Genomic DNA, 27,378 nt, shown 5'->3' on the forward strand with positions numbered 1-27,378 from the left:
AGCGAAAGGGGGCCATTCGGCCCATCAGGTCTGCAGCCAGCCCTTTGGAAGAGTTAGTCCCACTCTCCCGTATCTCTTTCTCTATGCCCTTTTACTATATCCAGACAATCGGTTTGTTATTTATCCAATCCCCTTGGGAAAGCTGTGATTGAATCTGTTCCCACTGTACTAACCAGGCAGTCCATTACACATCCTTACTGCTCGCTGATTAAAGAGGTATTTTTCCTCAAGTCACCTCTGCCTCTTTTGTCAAGCCCCTCAAGTCTGTGCGCCTGGTTACTGACCCCTCAGCATCAGCTCCTCGTTACCTCAGCTACCAAAAACCTTCAGAATTTGAAACGCGCCGACCACCTTGCCTCTTCGCCGACCCTGTTTGAAGAAGGACAATTCCCCCATGCTCATAATAATAATAATAATAATCCATTATTGTCACGAGTAGGCTTCAATGAAGTTACTGTGAAAAGCCCCTAGTCGCCACATTCCGGCACCTGTTCGGGGAGGCCGGTACGGGAATTGAACCCGCGCTGCTGCCCTTGTTCCGCATTACAAGCCAGCTGTTTAGCCCACTGTGCTAACCGCAAATAACTAGTTTAAAAATGAAGGCCAGTGGAATGGGCAGCACAGTAGCACAGTGGTTAGCACTGTTGCTTCACAGCTCCAGGGTCCCAGGTTCGATTCCCGGTTTGGGTCACTGTCTGTGTGGAGTCTGCACGTTCTCCCCCGTGTCTGCGTGGGTTTCCTCCGGGTGCTCCGGTTTCCTCCCACAAGTCCCGAAAGACGTGCTGTTAGGTGAATTGGACATTCTGAATTCTCCCTCTGTGTACCCGAACATGCGCCGGAATGTGGCGACTAGGGGATTTTCACAGTACTATATTGCAGTGTTAATGTAAGCCTACTTGTGACAATAAACATGTTTATTATTACTTAAAACCCCGCTGGCGTTTAAGGACAGGGCTTCCCGCCACCTCGCAAATTAAAACTGTGTGCGCTCCAATAATTCCGGTCACTGTGGTGAAGGCACAAAGAAGCTCGACTCACCTGCTTCTTTTTCACAACCCGGACAGGTTTTTTATCACCCTGCTCTCTGGCCGTTACTAGGGCCTTGGTGACGTCGGTGGTCCACTGAATCTGGCTGGAGGTGATGAGCATCTGAAAATAAATAGAAGGCTGGATGCTGGGTACCGAAAGGGTGGGGAATAGTCGTGGAAAACAGATTTAGGAATTACCCAGACACAGTGAGGAACTCTTGGATTAGGAGAAGTAGGGACGTAAAACGAAAGAAAGACGTGGTTATTTAAGAGCAGGTAGGTGGTGGCTCCATCAGGCAGGTTCTGGTGAATGAGGTGAGCCAAATAGCTTTGTCACCAGCATCCAACTTCCGCCCCATCAAGGCTGTCAGCTGGAAAGATTCAGAACTAACAGAATGAATTAGACAGTCTCTCTCCCAGGAACAAAACAAGCTTGCACGTGGTGGAAGCTGTACAGAAAGCTTCACTTTATATCGAGACCGGTGCTGTACCCGTCCCTGTGATGGGAACAGTGTAGAGGGAGCTTTACTCTGTATCTAACCCCGTGCTGTACCTGTCCTGGGAGTGTTTGATGGGGACAGTGTAGAATGAGCTTTACTCTGTATCTAAGCCCGTGCTGTACCTGTCCTGGGAGTGTTTGATGGGGACAGTGTAGAGGGAGCTTTACTCTGTATCTAACCCCGAGCTATACCTGTCCAGGGAGTGTTTGATGGGGACAGTGTAGAGGGAGCTTTACTCTGTATCTAACCCCGTGCTGTACCTGTCCTAGGAGTGTTTGATGGGGACAGTGTAGAGGGAGCTTTATTCTGTATCTAACCCCGTGCTGTACCTGTCCTGGGAGTGTTTGATGGGGACAGTGTAGAGGGAGCTTTACTCTGTATCTAACCCCGTGCTGTACCTGTCCTGGGAGTGTTTGATGGGGACAGTGTAGAGGGAGCTTTACTCTGTATCTAACCCCGTGCTGTACCTGTCCTGGGAGTGTTTGATGGGGACAGTGTGGAGGGAGCTTTACTCTGTATCTAACCCCGTGCTGTACCTGTCCTAGGAGTGTTTGATGGGGACAGTGTAGAGGGAGCTTTACTCTGTATCTAACCACGTGCTGTACCTGTCCTGGGAGTGTTTGATGGGGACAGTGTAGAGGGAGCTTTACTCTGTATCTAACCCCGTGCTGTACCTGTCCTGGGAGTGTTTGATGGGGACAGTGTAGAGGGAGCTTTACTCTGTATCTAACCCCGTGCTGTACCTGTCCTGGGAGTGTTTGATGGGGACAGTGTAGAGGGAGCTTTACTCTGTATCTAACCCCATGCTGTACCTGTCCTGGGAGTATTTGATGGGGACAGTGTAGAGGGAGCTTTACTCTGTATCTAACCCTGTGCTGTACCTGTCCTGGGAGTGTTTGATGGGGACAGTGTAGAGGGAGCTTTACTCTGTATCTAACCCCGTGCTGTCCCTGTCCTGGGAGTGTTTGATGGGGCAGTGTAGAGGGAGCTTTGCTCTGTATCTAACCCTGTGCTGTACCTGTCCTGGGAGTGTTTGATGGGGACAGTGTAGAGGGAGCTTTACTCTGTATCTAACCCCGTGCTGACCCTGTCCTGGGAGTGTTTGATGAGGACAGTGTAGAGGGAGCTTTACTCTGTAGCTAACCCCGTGTTGTACCTGTCCTGGGAGTGTTTGATGGGGACAGTGTCGAAGGAGCTTTACTCTGTATCTAACCCCGTGCTGTACCTGTGCTGGGAGTATTTGATGGGAACAGTGTTGAGGGAGCTTTACTCTGTATCTAACCCCGTGCTGTACCTGTCCTGGGAGTGTTTGATGGGGACAGTGTAGAGGGAGCTTTACTCTGTATCTAACCCCGTGCTGTACTTGTGCTGGGAGTGTTTGATGGGGACAGTGTAGAGGGAGCTGTTGAAGGGCTGTTGACATATTGGAACAACAGGAAGTTAGGAATTGTGGTGGGGTAGCTCTGTCAATTCAGGATGGCATTAGTTCAGTACCGAGATTATCTTAGCTTTAAGGAGCAAGATGTAGAAGCAGTTTGGGTAGAGGTAAGAAATAGCAATACTTCAGCGCTGAGGACCCGGGTTCGATCCCGGCTCTGGGTCACTGTCCGTGTGGAGTTTGCACATTCTCCCCATGTCTGCGTGGGTTTCACCCCCACAACTCAAAAATATTAAAGCATGCCGCTGTTCAGAGAGACTTGGGTGTGCTAGTGCATGAGTCACAGAAGGTTGGTTTACAAGTGCAACAGGTGATTAAGAAGATTAAGAAGGCAAATGGAATTTTGTCCTTCATTGCTAGAGGGATGGAGTTTAAGACTAGGGAGGTTATGTTGCAATTGTATAAGGTGTTAGTGAGGCCACACCTGGAGTATTGTGTTCAGTTCTGGTCTCCTTACTTGAGAAAGTACTGGCACTGGAGGGTGTGCAGAGGAGATTCACGAGGTTAATCCCAGAGCTGGAGGGGTTGGATTACGAGGAGAGGTTGAGTAGACTGGGACTGCACTCATTGGAATTTAGAAGGATGAGGGGGGATCTTATAGAAACATTTAAAATTATGAAGGGAATAGATAGGATAGATGCGGGCAGGTTGTTTCCACTGGTGGGTGACAGCAGAACTAGGGGACATAGCCTCAAAATAAGGGGAAGTAGATTTAGGACGGAGTTTAGGAGGAACTTCTTCACCCAAAGGGTTGTGAATCTATGGAATTCCTTGCCCAGTGAAGCAGTTGAGGCTCCTTCATTACATGTTTTTAAGGTAAAGAAAGATAGTTTTTTGAAGAATAAAGGGATTAAGGGTTATGGTGTTCGGGCCGGAAAGTGGAGCTGAGTCCACAAAAGATCAGCCATGATCTCATTGAATGGCGGAGCCGGCTCGAGGGGCCAGATGGCCGACTCCTGCTCCTAGTTCTTATGTTCTTATGTGCAGGGTAGGTGGGTTGGCCACGCTAAATTGCCCCTTAATTGGAAAAAAAAGTATTTGGATACTCTACATTTACAAAAAAAAAGAAATAGCAATGGTAAGAGGCCACTTGTGGGAATAGTTTTGAGCTTAACCGCAACAATAGTTCTACTGTGGGGCAGAGAGTACAGGGAAAACTGAATGAGACAAGGATGAGAGAGTCATGATAATTATGCACCACTTTAATCGACAGGGAAAATCAGATTCTCCAGGCTAGCTTTTCAAATGAGTCCAAGTATATATGCGGGACAATGACTTAGGGGGAGTGTGGTGTTAATGGAGTTCCTGTCTGTTACTGAGGGAGTGTGATGCCCTCCGACAGGCCTGCAAACCCGTTACTAACCTGACCCGGCCAATCCTTCACCCATTTGTCTCGTTTGGTCAGCATTTTCTTCAGGGCCAAGCGACTGTCCTTGAGCAGGTCTTTCAGAGTGAAGCGCATGGTACGTTCCACATCACAGAGCCATGCCTGAGGGACAAGAACACGTTACAAAGGAGGCCAGGAAATGTGAGGTCCCTGTTATTCAACCGCAAATGCTCAACTGGACTCCCCAGCGCACTCCCATTCGATCAATTAGCACTGACCTGTGCCGCAGGAAGGTAGGCGCAGGTATGTGTGTATGAGTGGGTACCTGGTATGGGCAGAATCTGCATGAACTGTATAGCTGAATAGCCCATGGATGCTCAGCACCTTGAACAACAGCGACTAGGGGCGAGGTGCTGGAGGACACACTCACCAAGGAACTGGTCCCCAACATGTCGTTGATGTGTTGAAGAGAGGAGGGGAAAGTTGCCAAGAATTCCCGTGTGGAATCAGGGGTTATGGGGGTAAGGCGGGAAAGCGGAGATGGGCATCGTCATATCAGATCAGTCACAATCTCATTGAATGGCGGGGCTGACTCGATGGGCTGAATGGCCTACTTCTGTCCCCCACGTCTCGTGGATCCACTGGCATTGAAGTTTGGAAAATGGTTTGAACCTTCTGTGCAGCTTTTGCTGCCTGTTGGTGTGGGAGGGACTCCTGTGGTGGCCACAGAGCATCCCCAACACTGGGTGCTTCAACCCACTGACTTTCCCGTTGGTGTGGGAGGGACTCCTGTGGTGGCCACAGAGGTTCCCCAACACTGGGTGCTTCAACCCACTGACGTTCCCGTTGGTGTGGGCGGGACTCCTGTGGTGGCCACAGAGGTTCCCCAACACTGGGTGCTTCAACCCACTGACGTTCCAGTTGGTGTGGGCGGGACTCCTGTGGTGGCCACAGAGCATCCCCAACACTGGGTGCTTCAACCCACTGATGTTCTTGGTCCCACAACTGGCACTCGGAGTAAATGCCTTGTGCGTTTGGGTGTGGGATAAACGGATGCTAACGGAGGCAACTTGTCTAAGTCCATGGCCGCCCAGGGCAGCAGGATACACACGGGCAATCGGCTGTTTGCCTGCTGTAACAGACATTTAAATCCATCATCTGGCTGTGTGTGACACTCGGGATAATCAGACCCCAGGGCTCTGATGTTACTCAGTGAGGAAGTAAAGGGTAGCTCTGTGCTCCCACTCAAGAGTGCAGGCCAGAGATAGGGCTCAGCACACTAGCCCCAAACGTCAAAGACTCTCTCCCAGCCTGTGTGACAACCAAGGTACTCGGAGCCTTTAATACAGTTAAATGAATTCCTCTTCCCTGTTTTAAATGAGTCACGGCACAGTTTAATGTGCAAATCCTGAGAGGGAGGAGTTTCTTACGGATGCCTTCACTTTATATGTCATGATTAACCATGCTACTCTCCTCTCCTTAATCTTCATCTAATCTTCGCCCATTGCATCCTGGTCTGTGCTGCTGCTGCACACACTTCTCTACCCTGGTCACATCAAGTGCAGAAACCTACATGGCTTTTACAGCACAGAAACAGGCCATTCGGCCCAACCTGTGCTTGTTTCTGATCCACACCAGCCTCCATTCACCCCCCCTCTCCATCTCAGCCTATCAGCATATCCGTCTATTCCCCTCTCTCATGTGTTTATCCAGCTTCCCCCTGAAATGTGTCAATACTGTTCACCTCGACCACTCCCCGTGGGAGGGAGTCCCACATTCTCCCCACTCCCCGTGGGAGCGAGACCCACATTCTCCCCACTCCCCGTGGGAGCGAGACCCACATTCTCCCCACTCCCCGTGGGAGCCAGTCCCACATTCTCCCCACTCCCCGTGGGAGCGTGTCCCACATTCTCCCCACTCCCCCGTGGGAGCGTGTCCCACATTCTCCCCACTCCCCCGTGGGAGCGAGTCCCACATTCTCCCCACTCCCCCGTGGGAGCGTGTCCCACATTCTCCCCACTCCCCCGTGGGAGCGTGTCCCACATTCTCCCCACTCCCCCGTGGGAGCGAGTCCCACATTCTCCCCAGTCCCCGTGGGAGCGAGTCCCACATTCTCCCCACTCCCCGTGGGAGCGAGACCCACATTCTCCCCACTCCCCGTGGGAGCGAGTCCCACATTCTCCCCACTCCCCGTGGGAGCGAGCTCCCACATTCTCCCCACTCCCCGTGGGAGCGAGACCCACATTCTCCCCATTCCCCCGTGGGAGCGAGTCCCACATTCTCCCCACTCCTCGTGGGAACGAGTCGCACATTCTCCCCACTCCCCGTGGGAGCGAGTCCCACATTCTCCCCACTCCCCGTGGGAGCGAGTCCCACATTCTCCCCACTCCCCATGGGAGCGAGTCCCACATTCTCCCCACTCCCCGTGGGAGCGAGCTCCCACATTCTCCCCACTCCCCGTGGGAACGAGTCACACATTCTCCCCCACACCCCGTGGGAGCGAGTCCCACATTCTCCCCACTCCCTGTAGGAGCGAGTCCCACATACTCCCCACTCCCCATGGGAACGAGTCCCACATTCTCCCCATTCCCCCGTGGGAGCGAGTCCCACATTCTCCACACTCCCTGTAGGAGCGAGTCCCACATATTCCCCACTCCCCGTGGAGCGAGCCCCACATTCTCCCCACTCCCCGTGGGAGCGAGCCCCACATTCTCCCCACTGCCCGTGTGAGCAAGTCCCACATTCTCCCCACTCCCTGTAGGAGCGAGTCCCACATACTCCCCACTCCCCATGGGAACGAGTCCCACATTCTCCCCACTCCCCTGGGAGCGAGTCCCTCATTCTCTCATTCTCCCCACTGCCTGTGGGAGCGAGTCCCACATTCTCCCTTGAGGCCTCCCACGCAACCCCCCCCCCCCCCCCCCCCCCCCCCCCCACGCCCCACAAGCAATGTCGCCCCTCCGCACACATGGGCATCACTCCCCCCTCTCCCCCAAGTCAGGACAAACCGCTATGGAGTTGCTGAAGGCCTCCCCTTTCAGGACACCCACCCCATCCTTCATACACCCTCTCACCGCCCCCCCAATTCATGGGCATGGCTTCCCTCAGGCTCCTGCCCTCCGCAGTGCCACACTTGCCCGTACTGATCTTGTGAGATTTGGTGAGGTGTTGCAAGTCTCTCGGGAGATTTTAACGGCTTTGTTGCGTCACCGAGTCGGGGCCCATGAGGCTGTGGGATCGCATCCTTTCTAATGTCTCCACTATCAAAACCCTTCCTCGTTTTAAAGGCCTCTGTCAGGTTGCCCTCCCCAGCTTTCCCATTCCCTGAGGAAGGAGCTGTGCTCTGAAAGCTAGTGATGCCAAACAAACCTGTTGGACTTTAACCTGGTGTTGCAAGATTTCTTACTGTGCCCACCCCAGCCCAACGCCGGCATCTCCACATCATGGCTTCCCTTTTATAGGCAGAAGAATCATCGAATCCCTGTAGTGCAAAAACCCGCCCAATACCGGCCCGTTCAAATGTCCCAGATAGGTTATACATTTTATGGTTTAATGAACTTTCCTCAGTGCCTCACTGCCCATTTTATAAAAGATATGGAGATCGGAACTGTTCAGAGTAAGTGTGGTCTCACCAAGGTTTGATAGAAGTTTAACTTTACGATTCTACCCCTCTCGGGGAAAACCCCCGGGGCTCGGTTTGCACGTTTTAGTGCCTTATTGAACTGTGTCACACACGACTTTTAATGTTTTTGGCGTCTGTATCCCCCAGACCCCATTACTCATTCATCCCACCTCATGTCCAACTCCCCCTAATCGTTCACCTGCCTTGCATTTTGAGTACTGTTGAAAAGACAGATGTTGCCGAAGCTTTTCGTCTGTGCGCTTATCAGGACAAATGCAAGAGCGCCAAATTTCAAACCATAATAACAATGTCCACCACAGGTGAAATGGCTGTTGATTGGTTGACAATGTGACTCCGATTGGCTGAGGGGGTTGCGTGGAGAAAGCAACAGAGAACTATAGGCTCCCCAAACTCGCGGATAATTCAAAAAAGGTGCAAGGCTTGGATATGTACCTTTTGTTTGCAGAGGAGGGGTCACTGTGTGAATGCGTCACTTTTAGCGAGTGTAAACAAGCCATTTTGTCATTTTCAGCGATATTCAAGTTCTGCATGAGCCAGTGGTTTATCTTATTTTCCTGAGGTGGAGGGCGATGGGTGGCTGAATCTATGTGGGGGGAGGGGGGGGTTCAGTGATCCGCGTAATGAGTTGCAGTCAGACGGCATGTGATGGGCAGCAATGTGCGTCATGGTCACTGAATGTGTGAGCAACTGGGGGCAGGTGGTTTCAGGGAGCCTTATCACAGCCCCTGTGGTGTGAGTGATGGCAATGGCGTTATATTGGAACCACGCTGCGGGAGAATCCCTGGCGGGTGATGTCCGTTCGTACCTACCTCCACAGGACCCTCGAGTAGAGTGGGATGCTTGAACTCCACGTACTCTCCATCAGCGGCAAACATTCCGGCAGCCTCCATCTTGTTGGTCATTCCGATCTAGAGAGAGACATGTTAGTGCGTCAGTTAGGGCAATTGTCACAGTAATGGAGATCTGCACTCACGGCTGGCATGGTTTATAGCGCTGTCCACCAGGTGATCACCAGGTTAAACTCACCGGGGAAATCTGCGGGCTTGGCCCAGCGATAATAGGATGGCGTCTGTCAGGATCTGATTTCAAACCAAATGGTTCACATATCCTTCAGAGGAGCGAACCACCCAAACCTACACGGTTTGGCCCAGGTCTCTTAATGCACTCTGGTTACCCTGTTCCAGAAACTCAAGTTGGCAGAGATCTTGCTTTCCCAACCTTGCCTGCTGCCCACGTCCCGAGTGGCACAGGCATGCCCGAGAGCGATGCCCGAGAGCGATGCCCGAGAGCGGGAGAGAGTTTGTGGGCGGGTCACTGGGTGACTGGGGTGTGGTGTGGTGAAACTCCTGACCAATATTTCATGGCCATGCCTGCACAGGAAGTTCAGACACAGGCCGAGGGTCACCAGCGAAGCCAGCGTCGGGGTCAGCACCTACACCAAGAGGCCACAACGGAGGTGGGCGACACACTACCTTTTGCATTTTCAGAGATTTGATGTTGTCAAAGCATTTCTTCATGTGGGGTTGCACGGCCGGAGGGTTGCGGGATTGTCCCAAGATCTCCAGCAGGTCGTCGTTGGACAGGAAGTAGAAGCGGGGGAAGATCTGGCGCTTGGTCTCCAGGTACATATCCAGGGATTTCTCAATCTCTTCCAGCTTTGCGTTCATGCCGTTCAGTGTGTCCAGTAGACCTGTGGGAAGCAACGGCAACACCAGCTCATCATAGATTATCATAGAATTTACAGTGCAGAAGGAGGCCATTCGGCCCATCTTGGAAAGAGCACCCTACCCAAGGTCAACACCTCCACCTTATCCCCATAACCCAACACTAAGGGCAATTTTTGGATACTAAGGGCAATTTATCATGGCCAATCCACCTAACCTGCACACCTTTGGACTGTAGGAAGAAACCGGAGCAACTGGAGGAAACCCATGCACACACGGGGAGGATGTGCAGACTCCGCACAGACAGTGACCCAAGCCGGAATCGAACCTGGGACCCTGGAGCTGTAAAGCAATTGTGCTATCCACAAGGCTACCGTGCTGCTCATGTTTCAACGCGGCTTCTTAAAGCACTTTACTTCAAAAGAAAAGAGGCCGGAGTCCAAGCAGGAAGCAAAGAGAGAGTTACAGGGAGAGGCGAGGAGGGAAGCGGTGGGGTGGGAGAGGGGGGTAGAAGAGCAAAGGCAGGGGGTCCACTAACTTTGGCTGTGTAGAGGGAGGAGGTAGGGCTAATGTAGGGAACTATGTCGGAGGTCCCAGGGAGCAGGAGCTCGTGGTTGAATGGACTGCCCATGGGACAGTGGGATAAGGGACACATTTAAATTCTAGTGGACTCCACACGACTGAACAAGGATCGACCAGGTCCACATTCACAACATCATTATCGTGGCATCCTTCGATGAGAATCGTGACTGCAAGAGATCGCCACAACAATATGAATTCTGTTAGACTTTTGTCCTCCAACTCCATTTACCCACTCTCCTCATCCACAGTCAAAGAACAAAGAACAATACAGCACAGGAACAGGCCCTTCAGCCCTCCAAGCCTGCGCGAACCATGCTGCCCCTCTGAACTAAAACCCCTTCTGGGGTCCGTATCCCTCTATTCCCATCCTATTCATGTATTTGTCAAGATGCCGCTTAAACGTCACTATCGTCCCTGCTTCCACCACCTCCTCCAGCAGCGAGTTCCAGGCACCCACTACCCTCTGTGTAAAAAAACGTGCCTCGTACATCGCCTCTAAACCTTGCCCCTCGCACCTTAAACCTATGCCCCCTAGTAATTGACCCCTCTACCCTGGGGAAAAAGCCTCTGACTATCCACTCTGTCTATGCCCCTCATAATCTTGTAGACCTTTATCAGGTCGTCCCTCAACCTCCGTCATTCCAGTGAGAACAAACCAAATTTATCCAACCTCTCCTCATAGCGAATGCCCTCCATACCAGGCAACATCCTGGTAAATCTCTTCTGCACCCTCTCTAAAGCCTCCACATCATTCTGGTAGTGTGGCGACCAGAATTGACCACTATACTCCAAGTGTGGCCTAACTAAGGTTCTGTACAGCTGTAACATGACTTGCCAATTCTTATACTCAATGCCCCGGCCAATGAAGGCAAGCATGCCGTTTGCCTTCTTGACTACCTTCTCCACCTGTGTTGCCACTCTCAGTGACTTGTGGACCTGTACACCTAGATCTCTCTGACTGTCAATACTCTGAAGGGGTCTCGTTCTGTTTTGCTAAGGTACAGTTCCAGGTCTGATGGCAGCACCAGCTGATGACCTTGTTCCAGTTCTCATGCCTGCTCTGCACCACCCCCTGTCACATAGCTTCCCTCCGCCCGCCCTGTCAAATCCTTTAACTGTCTTAAATAACTCCTCTAGACCAGCCCCAAATCTTCGATGTGCACGGGAACACGAGTCTAGACGATGCAACCCGCCCTCATAGGTTTGTCCCTGTTGGCCCCGAGTTCAGACTCTGTGAATCTGAACTGCACTCCCTCCAAGGCCAGTAACGTGTTATGGGCCAGGGTTCAGAGAACCCCAAAGTGTATCATGGAGTTCACCTGATCCACGACTTTTAATAGATTGTGGTTATGGGGAGCACACGGGCCTACTCTGCAGGTGTGATGCGACAGAGATTTACAGTACTTTGAAATTAAAACAATGTTTATTTCTGAAACCAATTAACACTTTATAAACCCACAGGAAACATCTTAACAACTATCGACACCAATAAATCCTCCAAAGAATACAGTACTCTATAAGTAACTCTTAATCTTTCCTTGCACCATCCTTAAGACAAAAAAACTTTTAACTAAAAGACATCAGGTTTAACTTCTCTACAGAAACAGGTATTCATTTTAAATCATCAAAGAATCTGGAGACAGTCTTTAGATTGCAGAGAGACTAATACACCATCTTGCTGTGACTGACTGCAGCTCCAAGTCTAAAACAAAACTAAACACACCCTGTAGCAGAAGCCCAAAGTGAAAGTAAAAGCAGACAGCCCAGCCCCACCCACACTCTGACATCACTGATAAACACCCATTTCTTAAAGGTACATCCACTACAGCTATTTTATAAACCCCCATTTCTTAAAGGTACTCTCACATGACAATAGGGTAAATGTTGGGAGGATGTTTCCACTCGTGGGAGAGTGTCAGACCAGAGGGCAGATCACAGAATAAGGGGGTGCTCATTTAAGACTGATCCGAGTTGGAATTTCCTGAGTGGTGAATCCTTGGAATTCTATACCTCTGGAGGCCGAGCCCTTGAACATCTTCGAGGCCGAGACAGATAGGGTTTTAATCGTTGGGAATTAAGGGTGAGGGAATAAGGCAGGAAAGTGGCTTTAGTGAGCGTGAGATTAGCCGTGATGGTATTAAATGGCGGAACAGGCTAGAAGGGCTGAGTGGCCCTCATACATCCCAGCGGAGATGCAGTGCCCAGAATTGAACAAACCTGGGTGATGGGTTCCTCGAAGAGCATTGGGTTCACGGATCAGGCGATGCATGATGATCTTCCACTGCGCGTCGATGTTCTCAAACTCCAGCGACTCTCGGGGAAGCTGCTTTCTGATGTCCTCGCCGAGGAATATGTTCTGTAGCAGAAACACCAGGAGGTTAGTCAACACCGTGACTGGCTCCCGGTTGTCCCTCGCCCTCTCCTGCCTGCCCAGGGGCTAAGAGTCTCGTCACTGCCTCCCACCCAAGCGGCCAAGGTCAGCGAACCAGGGTACAGACTGGAAAATGAGGTTGCAACCTCCACAGTCTGCATGGTTCAATATGAAGCCAAATATTCATCTGCCAGTGTTGGCCAGCTCTCCATACTGGTATCACACGGGATTCATGCGGAACGTCACACCCATTGCGAGTCTCCCGGCCCGCTCCGCCGAGTTTCCCGCCCAGACCCAGCGGGAACGGGCAAACACCTTGTTAACCCTCTTCGAACTATCATTACGCTGGCGTGAATTGGTGCAAGTCCTGAGAAACGGGGAGCTGGCGGCCCTGCACTCCGAAGTGGGGGGGGGGGGCAAGGGGGTGAGTACCCCCCCTGATACTTGCCTCTAGGGTGGCGGAGGGGTGGGGGTTCCTCTAGGGGATGTAGGGTTCGGAGGGGTGCCTCGGGCTGGGCTAGAGGGGCTCAGTGCATTAATTCTGCGAGATTGGCCAGCCGCTGTGATACAAGTGTGAAGGGGTCAGTTACCTCCAGGTACAGCCACTGCCTCTGTACGGTCAGGATCATTTCTATCACCTCCAGAATTAGAGAGAGGCACCGTTCCCAATAGTCCACTAGTTTGTCAAAGGCCCTCAAGTATGGGGAAGACTTCATGGTCGACAGCGTGAGTTGGTTTTCCTCCAAAGCCTGGAAAATTTCTTCCGTTCCTCTGTGCACAAATGTAAAAAAAACAAACGTTTCAACATCAGCAGGGCACCCCTGGGGGTTCTGAATCGGGCACGCCGCAGAATTACTCAATGGAGGGACAGCATCAGCGCAGGAACGGGGCGCAGGAGCCGGGCGCAGGAACCGGGCGCAGGAGCCGGGGGCAGGAGCCGGGGGCAGGAGCCGGGGGCAGGAGCCGTGCGCAGGAGCCGGGCGCAGGAGCCGGGGGCAGGAACCAGGCGCAGGAACCGGGGGCAGGAGCCGGGGGCAGGAGCCGGGGCCAGGAGCCGGGGGCAGGAGCCAGGCGCAGGAGCCGGGGGCAGGAGCCGGGGGCAGGAGCCGGGCGCAGGAGCCGGGGGCAGGAGCCGGGGGCAGGAGCCGGGCGCAGGAACCGGGGGCAGGAGCCGGGGGCAGGAGCCGGGCGAGGGAGCCGGGGGCAGGAGCCGGGGGCAGGAGCCGGGCGAGGGAGCCGGGGCCAGGAGCCGGGGCCAGGAGCCGGGGGCAGGAGCCGGGCGCAGGAGCCGGGGGCAGGAGCCGGGGGCAGGAGCCGGGCGCAGGAGCCGGGCGCAGGAGCCGGGGGCAGGAGCCGGGCGCAGGAGCCGGGCGCAGGAGCCGGGGGCAGGAGCCGGGGGCAGGAGCCGGGGGCAGGAGCCGGGGGCAGGAGCCGGGCGAGGGAGCCGGGGGCAGGAGCCGTGCGCAGGAGCCGGGGGCAGGAGCCGGGGGCAGGAGCCGTGCGCAGGAGCCGGGGGCAGGAGCCGGGGGCAGGAGCCGGGCGCAGGAGCCGGGCGCAGAAGCCGGGCGCAGGAGCCGGGGGCAGGAGCCGGGCGCAGGAGCCGGGGGCAGGAGCCGGGCGCAGGAGCCGGGGGCAGGAGCCGGGGGCAGGAGCCGGGCGCAGGAGCCGGGGGCAGGAGCCGGGGGCAGGAGCCGGGGGCAGGAGCCGTGCGCAGGAGCCGGGCGCAGGAGCCGGGGGCAGGAACCGGGGGCAGGAGCCGGGGGGCAGGTGGTTGGAGTGTTGCATAAATCGGAGTTATTTAAATTTAGAGTTCCCCATTATTTTTTTCCAATGAAGGGGCAATTTAGCGTGGCCAATCCACCTACCCGGCACATCTTTGGGTTGTGGGGGTGAGAAACAAGCAGACAGGAGGAGAATGTGCAAACTCCACACAGACAGTGACCCGGCTGACCACTGCGCCACCGTGCCGCCATGCACACATCGGAGCTGTCCAGCAAATCAGCGACAGCCCCTGCCATCGCCCACACCGGCGGTCGGGCTCGCTGGACACCTGCAGCCAGAACCCGGTCAATAGCACACACACACACACACACACACACACAGACACACACACACACAGACACACAGACACACACACACACACACACACACACACACACACACAGACACACACACACAGACACACACAGACACACACACACACACACACACACACAGACACACAGACACACACACGCACACACACATACACGCACAGACACACACACACACGCACACACACACACACGCACACACACACACAGACACACACACACACACACGCACACACACACATACACGCACACACACACATACGCACAGACACACACACACAGACACACACACATACACACACACACAGACACACACACACACACACACACACTCACACACATACACATACACACACACAGACACACACACACAGACACACACACATACACACATACACACACACACTGACACACACACGCACACACACATACACGCACACACACACGCACACACACATACACGCACACACACACGCACACACACATACACGCACACACACACGCACACACACATACACGCACAGACACACACACACGCACACACACACACAGACACACACACGCACACACACACATACACGCACACACACACATACGCACAGACACAGACACAGACACACACACAGACACACACACACAGACACACACACACAGACACACACACACAGACACACACACACACACACACAGACACACACACAGACACACACGCATACACACACACAGTGCACACACGCTCAGTGCACACACACACACGCACAGACACATACATACACGCACAGACACACACACGCACAGACACACACACGCACAGACACACACACACGCACAGACACACACATACGCACAGACACACACACACGCACAGACACATACATACACGCAGACACACACACACGCACAGACACACACACACACAGACACACACGCACAGACACACACACACACGCAGACACACACACGCACAGACACATACATACACGCACAGACACACACACACGCACAGACACACACACACGCACAGACACACACACGCACAGACACACACACACGCACAGACACACACACATACACGCACAGACACACACACATACACGCAGACACACACACATACACGCACAGACACACACACACGCACAGACACACGCACACGCACAGACACGCACAGACACACAGTGTCTCAGCAATGGCTGCACACTTGCCAACTGCCCATGTCGCGCGGCAACAACGCTGGAGCAAAAGATCAACTTAGATCAGCGAGTGGGGGCCCTGTTCGGGTACACAGAGTGAAAACTAAGAGTGTCCAATTTACCTAACAAGCACGTCTTTCGGGACTTGTGGCAGGAAACCGGAGCACCCGGAGGAAACCCACGCAGACACGGGGAGAACAAGCAGACTCTGCACAGACAGTGACCTAGCGGGGAATCGAACCCGGGTTCACTGGCGCTGTGAAGCAACAGTGCTATCCACTGTGCTACCGTGCCACCCTCGTGGAGGTTACCATTCCCAAGGCAAGTTGCAGAATATACCAGGGAAGCATCTCCGCAGCCCATTACTTTGCGAAAGGACACTGAGGGAGAGAGATTCACAATCTCCAGAGATTCTCTTCTGCTGCTGGGTCGGCCTACACCGAACATTGCCAGATCAAAACGAATTGTAAAATTCCCGCCCTTGTTTTCAAATCTCTCCATCACCTTTCCCTTGCACCTCTCCCACTCCTACCCCTCCTCCCCAATCTCTCTGCTTCCGGTCCTGCAACCCTTTCAGATCTCGGTTCTCCTCCGGTTCTGGCCCAGCGTTGACAAGTGCGCCTTCAGTCACCAAGGTTGGATCCGCTCCCTAAATCTCTCCATCTCTCTCTCTTAGCGCGCTCTCCTTGCTTTTGACTACCGGTCCTGATAACCCCTTAGGGTGGCCCAGCTCTCCTGCGAAGCGCCCCGGGGAGGTGTTACATTGTTGAAGGTGCTATGTAAATGTGTTGTTGTTGTTGTTGTTGTTGGGGTTAAGGACTCACCTCAGCTTGAAATGGCCTTTGTCCTTGTAAGGCATAAGATCGAGATCTGTAACTTCCCAAGTTTTTTTGATCGCTTCCAAAGCCTGTTGAGAGAGGGCGACATGGAAGTTCGGTTTAGCGTTCTGTCGAGACTGAAGAATAAAAATGCAGCCCAATCATCAGGCGTTCGGGGTGACACCCGATGGCGGCCATGGAGTGAGTGGTCACACACGGTGAGAATTTGTGGTCCTTGCCCACTCAATTTGAGGGGTGTTGGTTGGCGAATGGTGCATAAGCCCTGAAGGATTGCAACACCCTTCTCATGGGGCCAGTTTACGGCTTACCAGACGGGGAGTATAACAAGTAAGAAGCAGCGAGAATATTCGAGGTGCGACACGTAAAAAGATGGCGGAAGGTGCCAGGGTATTGTTGCCCAGAGCAGCGGGCTCCAACAGCAGAGGAAGAAGGCCTCAGAGGACCTGGCTACGGTGGTGGAGCCGCTCAGGGCGACTCTCAAGAGAGTGATGCAGAGGCTGGAGGCGCAGGGCCTGGAAGCCCAGAGGGTGGAGGAGTCGGTGGGGGAGCACGAGGACTGGCTGGTCTCCCTGGAGGCAGAGTGTTGGTGCATCAGTTGAGGAAGCAGGCGGCAGCGAGAGAGGTCGGAAGGGTGAGGGATGAGAGAGGCACAGTGGTGTCAGAGCCAGAGGGGGTGAATGGGGGTCTGTGAGGCCTTCTATCGGAGGCTGTATGAATCAGAGCCTCTGGCCGGGGAGGAGGGTATTGGGGGATTCTTGGGTGGGCAGGAGCTTCCGAGGGTGGGGGAGGAGAAGGTGCAGAGATTGGAGGCCCCAATTGGGCTGAGGGAGGTGATGGACAGCCTGGGTTTGATGCAGGCAGGGAAGGCACCGGGCCCAACCGAGTTTTATAAGTCTAGGCCGGAGCTGGGGCCTCTGCTTGTTGGGATGAAGCACACCCCCCACCCCGGGCCGACATCGCAGTCCATATCACTGATTTTAAAGAAGGATAAAGACCTGGAACAGTGTGAGTTTGGCAATAGAACTGTTAGTAATGACGCTCAGGGAGTGGAGGGGGATTGAGGGGGAGGGGGATGGAGCGGGAAGGGCTCGAACACAGGGTCTCTTTGTACGCAGACGGCCTCCTGTTATACATTTCCCACCCAGTGGGGAGTTTGGCCATTTCTCAGGATATAAATTGAATATGGGGAAAAGTGAGGTGTTCCCGATAAACACCAGAGGGCAGGAGAGGAGAGTTGTGGTTCCGGGTGGTGGGGGGGAGTTTCCATTATCTCAGGATACAGGTAACGCAGAGTGGGGGGCCCAACTGCAGAAGTTGAACTTGGTGCGATTGGTGGAGGGAATGAAGGGGGACGTCACGAGGTGGGATGTTCTGCCCTTGTCTTCGGCAGGGTGGGTACAGGGTGGGTACAGGCGGTGCTGCCCGTGTCTTCGGCAGGGTGGGTACAGGCGGTGCTGCCCTTGTCTTTGGCAGGGCGGGTACAGGCGGTGCTGCCCTTATCTTTGGCAGGGCGGGTACAGGCGGTGCTGCCCTTGTCTTTGGCAGGGTGGGTACAGGCGGTGCTGCCCATGTCTTTGGCAGGGTGGCTACAGGGCAGGTACAGGCAGTGCTGCCCATGTCTTTGGCAGGGTGGGTACAGGGTGGGTACAGGCAGTGCTGCCCGTGTCTTTGGCAGGCTGGGTACAGGCAGTGCTGCCCTTGCCTTTGGCAAGATGGGTACAGGCGGTGCTGCCCGTGTCTTTGGCAGGGTGGGTACAGGGTGGGTACAGGCAGTGCTGCCCGTGTCTTTGGCAGGGTGGGTACAGGTGGTGCTGCCCGTGTCTTTGGCAGGGTGGGTACAGGACGGGTACAGGCAGTGCTGCCCGTGTCTTTGGCAGGGTGGGTACAGGGCAGGTACAGGTAGTGCTGCCCGTGTCTTTGGCAGGCTGGGTACAGGCGGTGCTGCCCTTGTCTTTGGCACGGTGGGTACAGGCGGTGCTGCCCTTGTATTTGGCACGGTGGGTACAGGCGGTGCTGCCCTTGTCTTTGGCAGGGTGGGTACAGGCGGTGCTGCCCGTGTCTTTGGCAGGGTGGGTACAGGGTGGGTACAGGCAGTGCTGCCCGTGTCTTTGGCAGGGTGGGTACAGGCGGTGCTGCCCGTGTCTTTGGCAGGGTGGGTACAGGGCAGGTACAGGCAGTGCTGCCCGTGTCTTTGGCAGGCTGGGTACAGGCGGTGCTGCCCTTGTCTTCGGCAGGGTGGGTACAGGCAGTGCTGCCCTTGAGAGTTCAGGTGGGGAGAGAGGCCCATGTCCTGGCCTTTGCCTGCCTGATAGCCCAGAGACAGATTTTGTTGAGTTAGCGAGACTTGGAGACGCCAAGGGTGAGGGTGTGGGCGGGTGATTTGGCAGAATTCCTGCCGCTGCGAACAGTTAAGTTGCCCATTTGCGGAGTGGAAGAGGGGATCACATCCGAGGTGGAAGCCGTTTGTTGACTTCTTTGAAGTGAATTGAGGTGGACAGCGTGGTGGCGCAATGGTTAGCACTGCTGCCTCACGGCGCCGAGGTCCCAGGTTCGATCTCGGCCCCGAGTCACTGTCCGTGTGTACAAACTTCGGTCTATCACGTCATTAACCGAACATAAGCTGGGGGTATTGAACCCAGGCACCTATTGGCTCAGAGGGCAATGGAGGGTTCATCTCTCCACTGGGCTGATAATACGAGCCAACAGATCATTAGCACCCAGGTGCATAGCCCACCCTGAATGGAGCTGGGAGGGACTGCAACTCACTGATTTTATCTGGCCACATACAAAGTAAATCCTGGCCTGCTAGAAACTGTCTAACGCACTGTGTCCCTGTGCCTACCATTTCGATGGACAGCTCCTTTGTGGCGGCGGAGGAGATGCTGCTAATTGCGTCCGAGTGTTGCTCCAACCCCAGCTCAATGATCTTCTCAAGGGTGAACTCATCACTCGTGTGGTCAAATAACTTCTGCACCTCGTCTTTGATGCTGTTCCAGTGTCTGAAAGTTAACAACAGGAAGGTTTCAGTGCAACTTCAGAAAGGCAAGGGGAGGGCCACATCTCCGAGGGGAAGCTCAATTCGCAACCAGCTGGTTCATTCCGGGAAACAAAGAGTCTATTGTAGCTCCATTAGTGGCTTATCGTGGGGGCCGGGGTCGAGGGCAGGAGGGTCCACTTAAAACTGGCCTCTCAATCAGAAACCTTTAGGTTCAGACTCACAAGAGATCTCTGAGCACATAAGAAAGGCTAACACCCTAACACCCTAGTCCAGTACTGAAAAAGCACCACACTGTCAGAGGGTCAGTACTGAGGGAGTGCTGCACTGTCAGAGGGTCAGTACTGAGGGAGTGCTGCACTGTCAGAGGGTCAGTACTGAGGGAGTGCCACACTGTCAGAGGGTCAGTACTGAGGGAGTGCTGCACTGTCAGAGGGTCAGTACTGAGGGAGTGCCGCACTGTCAGAGGGTCAGCACTGAGGGAGTGCCGCACTGTCAGAGGGTCAGTGCTGAGGGAGTGCCGCACTGTCAGAGGGTCAGTACCGAGGGAGTGCCGCACTGTCAGAGGGTCAGTACTGAGGGAGTGCCGCACTGTCAGAGGATCAGTACTGAGGGAGTGCTGCACTGTCAGAGGGTCAGTACTGAGGGAGTGCCGCACTGTCAGAGGGTCAGTACTGAGGGAGTGCCGCACTGTCAGAGGATCAGTACTTTTTTTTTTTTTTTTTCTTTTTTTTTTTAGAGGATCAGTACTGAGGGAGTGCCGCACTGTCAGAGGGTCAGTACTGAGGGAGTGCCGCACTGTCAGAGGGTCAGTACTGAGGGAGTGCCGCACTGTCAGAGGGTCAGTACTGAAGGAGTGCCGCACTGTCAGAGGATCAGTACTGAGGGAGTGCCGCACTGTCAGCGGGTCAGTACTAAGGGAGTGCCGCACTGTCAGAGGGTCAGTACTGAGGGAGTGCCGCACTGTCAGAGGGTCAGTACTGAGGGAGTGCCGCACTGTCAGAGGGTCAGTACTGAGGGAGTGCCGCACTGTCAGAGGGTCAGTACTGAGGGAGTGCCGCACTGTCAGAGGGTCAGTACTGAGGGAGTGCTGCACTGTCAGAGATAGTGTTTCTGATCAAATACTAAACTGAGGCCCCATCTGCCCTCACAGGTTGTGCAGAAGATCTCATGGCCACTTTCTGACAGGTGTACAGAGGAGTATTCCCCTGGTATCCTGGGCCAAAACCTCCCCTCAAGCTTAAGACCATAAGACCATAAGCCATAGGAGCAGGATTAGGCCACTCGGCCCATCGAGTCTGCTCCGCCATTCAATCATGGCTGATATTTTTCTCATCCCCATTCTCCTGCCTTCTCACAGTAACCCCTGATCCCCTTATTGATCAAGAACCTATCTATCTCTGTCTGAAAGACACTCAGTGATTTGGCCTCCACAGCCTTCTCCGGCAAAGAGTTCCACAGTTTCACCACCCTCTGGCTGAAGAAATTCCTCCTCATCTCTGTTTTAAAGGATCGTCCCTTTAGTCTGAGATTGTGTCCTCTGCTTCTAGCTTTTCCTACAAGTGGAAACATCCTCTCCATGTCCACTCTATCCAGGCCTCGCAGTATCCTGTAAGTTTCAATAAGATCCCCCCCCCTCCTTCTAAACTCCAACGAGTACAGACCCAGAGTCCTCAACCGTTCCTCATACGACAAGTTCTTCATTCCAGGGATCATTCTTGTGAACCTGCTCTGGACCCTTTCCAAGGCCAGCACAACCTTCCTTAGATAGGGGGCCCAAAACTGCTCACAATACTCCACATGGGACCACAGCCTTACACAGCCTCAGAAGTACATTCCTGGTCATCATCACATTGGTCATCATCACATTGCTTATGGGAGCTTGCTGTACATAAACCCTCCAACAATACAATCGTCACCACATTTCCAAAGTTATTCTCTGGCTGTGGCGTATATTGGGACATCATGAAACTGGCTATGGAATGGTACGTTTTCTGTTATATCAGAGGGAGGCAATGTCCTGGTGGATGAGGATAATATAAAATCCTCCATCCAATATTTTATCAGTCGGACACCAGGGGGACTCCTCTGTTCCTCTGCCCAGTCAGCATAGCTCCACATTCTCGATAATCATACTTTAATATACAGACACTATTTTAAGCTGAGGGTGCGTTTCTACCTCTGTCGCACGTGTCAGAAAATACGGTCTGAGTTTCCTTCCTTAACACTGAAGGGCTGAAAACTATCCTCACGGAGCCACGGGATGTGTCTGCAAGAAATCTTTTCCCCAGAAGCAAATAGTTCCACTGTCCCAAGGTGGAGGGGCTGAGGGAGGAAGTGTGCCGTGCCCGGAGAATGGTGAGGGAACAATCGACGGTGACTGGGAATGGCTTTCCAAACTCACCTGTCCCGCATGGCTGGATTCCTCAGGTCTGTAATCAGTGGCATTGTCTTCTTAAACTGCTGAACCTTGTTCTTTGAGGCAGATACAATGTCCCAGTTCTTATCCTGGCAAGTAGAACGCAAGCATGCAATTAAACTTTTTCCCCGAATTGAACAGCGATAGCTGACAGTTACAGGGACATGGGGAGAGCGGCAATACCCATCCTTTGTTTGCAGGCGCCCCTGTTTTCAAACCGGCCATCGTACCGACTGTATAAATTCTCAGTGGAATGGGGAGATCTTTACTCTGTATCTATCGTGACCGAGAGACGTGGTAGCCCGGAGACCCAGCTTTAATAATAATCTTTAATGTCACAAGTAGGCTTATATTAACACTGCAATGAAGTTATTGTGAAAAGCCCCTAGTCGCCACATTCCGGTGCCTGTTCGGGTACACAGAGGGAGAATTCAGAATGTCCAATTCACCTAACAGCACGTCTGTCGGGACTTGTGGGAGGAAACCGGAGCACCCGGAGGGAACCCACGCAGACACGGAATGTGCAGACTCCGCAAGACCGTGACCCGAGGCCAGGAATCGAACCTGGGACCCTGGTGTTGTAAAGCAACAGTGCTAACCACAGTGCCACCGCCGTGGAAGCATTCGATCCGAGAGTTAGAGCGGTTTCTCTGCTGCGGCCATGTTGGGAGCAGGGACATCCCACTGTGCTAAAATCCACTTCATTCGCAAGACTCGCCGCTGTTTCACATTGAGAGAGTGCGAGAGGCGGGTTGTGAGGGACAGAAAGGAAGCTTGTTGGGGTGGGGGGGGAAAGGGGAGGACCAGGGTCGGGTCCAGTAACTGTTTTCATTGCTAATCGGGCTCTGTGTGCGGAAGGCGCTGGAATGCGCCTGGTTCCAGAGTCTTCTGCCCCCTGAGACAACAGCCTGCGCCTGGGTTGCCAGCTCTGCGTTTTAGCATCGCCTGGTGTGGCTCAGACACTCCATCAGGGATGGCCTCCCAGTTCTCAGTGACCATGCCCACCATCTTCATACCTTGCTTGCAAGTTTTCTTTCAATGTATTCTTACACGGGGTGTGGGTGAAGCGGGGCTGGGCCAGCACTTGTTGCCCATCCCTAACTGCCCTGGAACTGAGCGTTGGCCGTTTCAGAGAGGGGGCAGTTACGAGTCAACCCCATTGCTGTGGGTCTGGAGTCACGTGTAGGCCAGACCGGGTAAGGATGGCAGATTTCCTTCCCTAAAGGACATTAGTGAACCAGGTGGGTTTTTTGTCACAATCGATGATGGTTTCATGGTCACCATTACGGAGACAAGCTTTTCACGGGTAGCACAGTGGTTAGCACTATGGCTTCACAGCTCCAGGGTCCCAGGTTCGAATCCCGGCTTGGTCACTGTCTATGAAAAAAAAAATTCCAGATTTTATTAATTGAATTTAAATTCCACCAGCTGCCAAGGTAAGATTCGAAGTGCAGCCTGGGCTTTGGGATTACTGGTCCAATGGTACTGCCGCTAAGGCGACCCTGTAGCCGGGCATGGGTGTGTAATAAGTTCTGACCCAGTTGTCAGTCCAAAATCCAGAAAGTCTTGGGGTACACAGCCGTCGTATGTGGGAATGTCTTTTTTATACGGGTTTCACTCTCCGTTCCGTTGCATACGCAATTGATGGGCTGTTGTTCCGAAAACAAATCATTGCAACAAATCGATTAAGACTTTTCCAGGTTTGGTTGGAAATCGAACCCAGACAACATTCACCACTGCCACCTAGCAGGGCGACTGGCTGGTGCTGGTCCTGCTGTGGAAATGACCGGCCCCTGCCCCTCAGCAGCGTGGCCTTTCCGTCTGGTCAATATTGTGCAGCACAAGGCATGGTCATAAGGAGCAGGAACCAAGCTGGGGCAACTGGGGAAATGGCGGCTATGGGATACCAAATTTTTTTTTAAAATTTAGATTAGCCAATTATTTTTTCCAATTAAGGGGCAATTTAGCGTGTCCAATCCACCTACTCTGCACATTTTTGGATTGTGGGGGCGAAACCCACGCAGACACGGGGAGAATGTGCAAACTCCACACGGACAGTGACCCAGAGCCGGGATCGAACCTGGGACCTAAGCGCCGTGAGGCAGCAGTGCTAACCACTAGGCCACCGTGCTGCCCTATGGGATACCAAATTAGCACTGAAACAGGGAGGAAGGAGGCGGAGGAAGAGGAAGAAAGAAATTTCAGCAGTATGCCCATTTGAAGCGGGCCCGCGGGAAGGTAGCGCGTTAAATACCTTAAGAATCTGGCTCAGCTTGTTCAATCTTCTGAAGTACCCCATGGCAGTGTTCTCCATAATCTGCGTCTGTAAGGAGCTGAACTTTCCTCCCTTCCACTCTGCCCACGATTCCTCCCATTGCTTGGTGACCTCCCACGCCTGCTGCAGGAAGTCAAGGTCCTGGAGGCCAAAGCAAAGTTGTGAGCGATGCACGGCAAGATTGACGGTAACGGCTCCAGCGGCAGGAGGGCTCAGTGGCCGGGAGCGACACAGATTCGAGGCGATTGGCAAGAGTTTCACGGCGCAGGAGAAGGCGGGTGCGGGGGGGGGGGGGGGGGGGGGGGGGGGGGGCAACAGTCTCAGGATACGGGATGTCACCATCCAGGGCTGAGATGTGGAGAAGGTTTCTTCACTCCTCACTCAGTGGGTGGTGAATGGATACGGGATGTCACCATCCAGGGCTGAGATGTGGAGAAGGTTTCTTCACTCCTCACTCAGTGGGTGGTGAATGGATAAACTCCCTCCCACAGAAAGCCACAGAGGCTGAGTCACTAAATGTATTTAAGAAGGAAGCAGCAGATTCCGAGACGCTAAAGGGGCACGGGGAGAGAGCAGGAGTACGGCCTTGAGATAGAAGATTGGCAATTACCATATTGAGTGGCAGAGCATGTTTTGATGGGCTGAATGGCCTGCTCCTATTTTCTATCTGCTCTGTCCAGACCCCTCATGATTTGAACACCTCTATCAAATCTCCTCTCCACCTCATCTTCTCCAAGAAAAACAGCTCTAAATTCTCCAATCGACAACTATGGAAAGAACCTGAGGGAAGATGGGACTGTTTTTTTGAAACACAGCGAGTTGTTGTGATCTGGAAGGCGCTGCCTGAAAGGGCGGCGGAAGCAGATTCAACGGGAACTTTCAACGTGGAACTGGATAAATACTGGAAGCAGGAAAGGTTAGCAGGGGCCATGGGGAAAGAGGAGAGAGGAGCGGGGCGAGTTGGATAGATCTTTCACGTGTATGACTGGCCACACCGGCCTCCTTTACCTTCTCCAGGTTCTGTAGCTCTTTGGACAAGGGCTGGTCAATCTTGAAGACATTGAGGCCGTTGCGAATGGTTTCTTCCTCCTGCTTCAGGAGGTTGAGGTTATTTCGGAGCTCACCAATCAAGGCCAGGGCCGTGTCCGTGTTCACTGAACTGTTGAAGGGCCCTGCGGAGGAGAAAAAAAAACAGGAAACGAAACTTTAAGTTTGTCTGAAAATCCTGGCCTATGTTAGCAACGCCACTGTGGACGGCATCACTCTGAAGCCACCGGCCTTACTTTGTATAATAAACATCAGTGAGGAAAAATATCAAATAGACTCTGAACCCCTCATCGCAAATCTGGTACCAAACTGATTGGGTTTCCTGCCTCCCTGGGGAAACTGAATCGTAAAGACAGGAGAATTCCTGCCCTGGTCATCATCACATCAGAGTTTGCGAGATCTCGCCGTGTACGGAATTTCGCCACCCTGATGGCCTACCTTTCGCTCCAGGAGTATCTCAGTGGCTGTGAAGTACTGTGGGGTATCGAGTGATCACAGAATTTACAGTGCAGAAGGAGGCCATTCGGCCCATCGAGTCTGCACTGGCCCTTGGAAAGTGCACCCTACTTAAGCTCACATCTCCACCCCATCCCCGTAACCCAGTTACCCCACCTAACTTTTTTTTGAGCACTAAGGACAATTTATCATTGCCAATCCACCTAACCTGCACATCTTTGGACCATAGAGGGAAACTGGAGCACCCGGAGGAAAGCCACGCAGACATAGGGAGAACTTGCAGACTCCGCACAGACAATGACCCAAACCGGGAAATGGGGGGGTGGAGGAGGAGCAACTCTCAGTGTTTACCTCTCGCGTTAAAATCTTCAATGCAGCTGTGAGTCTTCTTCTTCAGCTCTTCCGCAGAGTGGATGAGGCCACTCCTGAATTTCTCCTTCTGTTTCTTCAGCATGACTTCACTCTCGACGATTGCCTGCTGGAAGTTGATCCACTCACCGTTCATCGATTCCAATCTCTGCTGGACCTGTGAGAGAGAGGTGGGAGGGGGAGGAACAGAAAAGGGTAAGAGAGTGGGGCAATGGCACTCTCAAAAGCTCCTCACAACGCCAGCCGTGCACTTACACTTTCTTCGATTTGGAACTCGTATTTCTCCAGGATGTTGAACTGCTCGTGGATGGGCGTGATGCGCGCCTCGGTCTTTGAGAGCTCGTTCTGAAGCTGCTCCAGGAGTTGGACCCCTGAGGTCAGTTCTTCCAGGTTCTGCGGAATGTGGGTGACTCTAAAGATTGGCACAAGGCAGAAGAAACTGCAAGTTAGGAGGCTGCGAACTGGAGGGTATGGACACACTGGAGGGTGTGGTCACACTGGAGGGTGTGGTCACACTGGAGGGTGTGGTCACACTGGAGGGTATGGACACACTGAAGGGTATGGACACACTGGAGGGTATGGACACACTGGAGGGTATGGACACACTGGAGGGTATGGACACACTGAAGGGTATGGACACACTGGAGGGTATGGACACACTGGAGGGTATGGACACACTGGAGGGTATGGACACACTGGAGGGTGTGGACACACTGGAGGGTATGGACACACTGGAGGGTATGGACACACTGGAGGGTATGGACACACTGGAGGGTATGGACACACTGGAGGGTATGGACACACTGGAGGGTATGGACACACTGGAGGGTGTGGACACACTGGAGGGTGTGGACACACTGGAGGGTGTGGACACATTGGAGGGTGTGGACACACTGGAGGGTATGGACACACTGGAGGGTATGGACACACTGGAGGGTGTGGTCACACTGGAGGGTATGGACACACTGGAGGGTATGGACACACTGGAGGGTGTGGACACACTGGAGGGTATGGACACACTGGGGAGTATGGTCACACTGGAGGGTATGGACACACTGGGGAGTATGGTCACACTGGAGGGTGTGGACACACTGGGGAGTATGGACACACTGGAGGGTATGGACACACTGGAGGGTATGGAC

General features: G+C 53.6%; 1 protein-coding gene across 1 annotated transcript in view; it reads right to left on the reverse strand.

Moving 5' to 3' along the window:
* Positions 1 to 27,378, reverse strand: part of dnah2 (dynein, axonemal, heavy chain 2) — a 239,036-nt gene that overhangs the window by 153,007 nt on the left and 58,651 nt on the right. The window contains 13 exon segments of the mRNA XM_038786796.1: positions 1,039 to 1,149; positions 4,330 to 4,455; positions 8,746 to 8,844; positions 9,409 to 9,626; positions 12,400 to 12,538; positions 13,144 to 13,324; positions 16,661 to 16,743; positions 19,518 to 19,674; positions 22,075 to 22,178; positions 24,344 to 24,505; positions 25,373 to 25,536; positions 26,219 to 26,393; positions 26,492 to 26,648. Of these exon segments, the coding sequence (XP_038642724.1) occupies positions 1,039 to 1,149; positions 4,330 to 4,455; positions 8,746 to 8,844; positions 9,409 to 9,626; positions 12,400 to 12,538; positions 13,144 to 13,324; positions 16,661 to 16,743; positions 19,518 to 19,674; positions 22,075 to 22,178; positions 24,344 to 24,505; positions 25,373 to 25,536; positions 26,219 to 26,393; positions 26,492 to 26,648 (1,876 nt within the window).

This window comes from Scyliorhinus canicula, chromosome 29 (assembly GCF_902713615.1).
Source record: "Scyliorhinus canicula chromosome 29, sScyCan1.1, whole genome shotgun sequence".
Classification (NCBI taxonomy): Eukaryota; Metazoa; Chordata; class Chondrichthyes; order Carcharhiniformes; family Scyliorhinidae; genus Scyliorhinus; species Scyliorhinus canicula.